Below are 1,336 nucleotides of genomic sequence, written 5' to 3' on the forward strand. Positions count from 1 at the left end.
CGCTCTTCCCTAGGGCCCGGTGTCTCTGAGGCAGGCGGGAAGGACTGGAGCCCTTACTGTCCTGCGGCATGGTCTGCCTTTGGCTTGGCCTTCTGACGCTCTCGCTGGGGTCAGCCAGGACACCAGCTGTGGTGGGTCTCCGTGGCACCAGCTCTGGGCAGAGCTGGGTGACTGGCTGGCATGTGCTGGGGACTCTCAGGGTGGCCCCAAGTGGCATCACTGCTCAGGGGCCTGTCACCCGGGATGTCCATGGTCACCACCCTGTCTGCTTGCCCCAGGTTCTGGCGTTGGCCGAGTGGCATCTTCAAGCATTGTCCCCTCCTCGTCCTGGTCTTGCCCTTTGCTGGGTCCCCCGCAGTGGCTCAGCCAGCGGGGGCATGGTATGGCGGGTTTTATATCCAGTACGGGTTAAGAGATGACCTCCATAGGGACCAGCAGTTAGCATGATGGCTGTGTTGCTGGACTCCCATGTAGTCGACCGCGGGGTGAGTCCCAGACCCAGTGCTTAAACTCACACCAGGCGCACGTGCGTGCATGCCCTAGATCTCGAGAAGAGAACAGAGGAGAAGGGATCGCAGAGAGGCCATCTGCCCTGGGGGGAGGTAATTTCTCCCTTTCTGTCTCTTTCTGGTGAAAGCATGCACCGTATAACAAAAACCTCTCTAAAAAAAAAAAAAAGTGATATGACCTCTGCCTGGAAAAGGGGTTCACGTGGCAGGGAGGGGTTGCCTCCAGTGCCACTCGAAGGCTTCCCACTGGGGTGCCGAATCCCCGGTGGCGCCGGCCGGGAGCACGGCGGGCTCAGGAATGCAGGGGGCGCGCTTCCTCTGCCCCTTCTGGAGCCAGGTCCCCCTGAGACCTCTCCCAGGAGCACCGTTACTGTTTACGGGTTGCTGCTTGGGCTTTGAACACCCTAGAAGCAGAGGCCGCGAGGCTGCCACTTGTCTACCCTGTCCCATCCCGGGACTGCATGGCCTGCCCACGCTGTCCCCTAGGTGAGCCTGGCGAAGATGCGTGTCCACGTCTCCTCCTGCCTGAAGGTGCAGGAGCAGGTGGCCAGCTGCCCCCGGTTCGTCCCTGTGGTGCCCACGTCCCAGCCCGTCCCCAGGTAGGTGGCCAGGAGGGGTGCCACAGCCCTGCTCTGGGAGGTCCTCACCATGCAGGAGAGGGCCTGTGGCCCCACGTGAGGGGGCAGGCCAGGGTGCTCACCGACCTCCCCCGGCCACGGCCACTTGCCCACTCGTGTTGAGGCAGGGGGTCTCGCGGGGTGGGGGGTGCCTGCTGCAGAGTGTGCATGAGCCCTTCTGCCGCTGCATGGCCCCCTGCGAGGCAGCCG

The 1,336-nt window shown here is 63.4% G+C and overlaps 1 protein-coding gene across 2 annotated transcripts in view; it reads left to right on the plus strand.

Annotated features, from left to right (window-relative positions):
- Positions 1–1,336, plus strand: part of RNF166 (ring finger protein 166) — a gene marked incomplete at its 5' end in the record, with an annotated part of 4,823 nt that overhangs the window by 604 nt on the left and 2,883 nt on the right. For both annotated transcript variants that reach the window (XM_006152541.2, XM_006152542.2), the window contains 1 exon segment: positions 996–1,108. In XM_006152541.2, coding sequence (XP_006152603.2) covers positions 996–1,108 — 113 coding nt within the window.

This window comes from Tupaia chinensis, unplaced genomic scaffold (genome assembly GCF_000334495.1).
Source record: "Tupaia chinensis unplaced genomic scaffold, TupChi_1.0 Scaffold000355_1, whole genome shotgun sequence".
In the NCBI taxonomy this organism is placed as follows: Eukaryota; Metazoa; Chordata; class Mammalia; order Scandentia; family Tupaiidae; genus Tupaia; species Tupaia belangeri.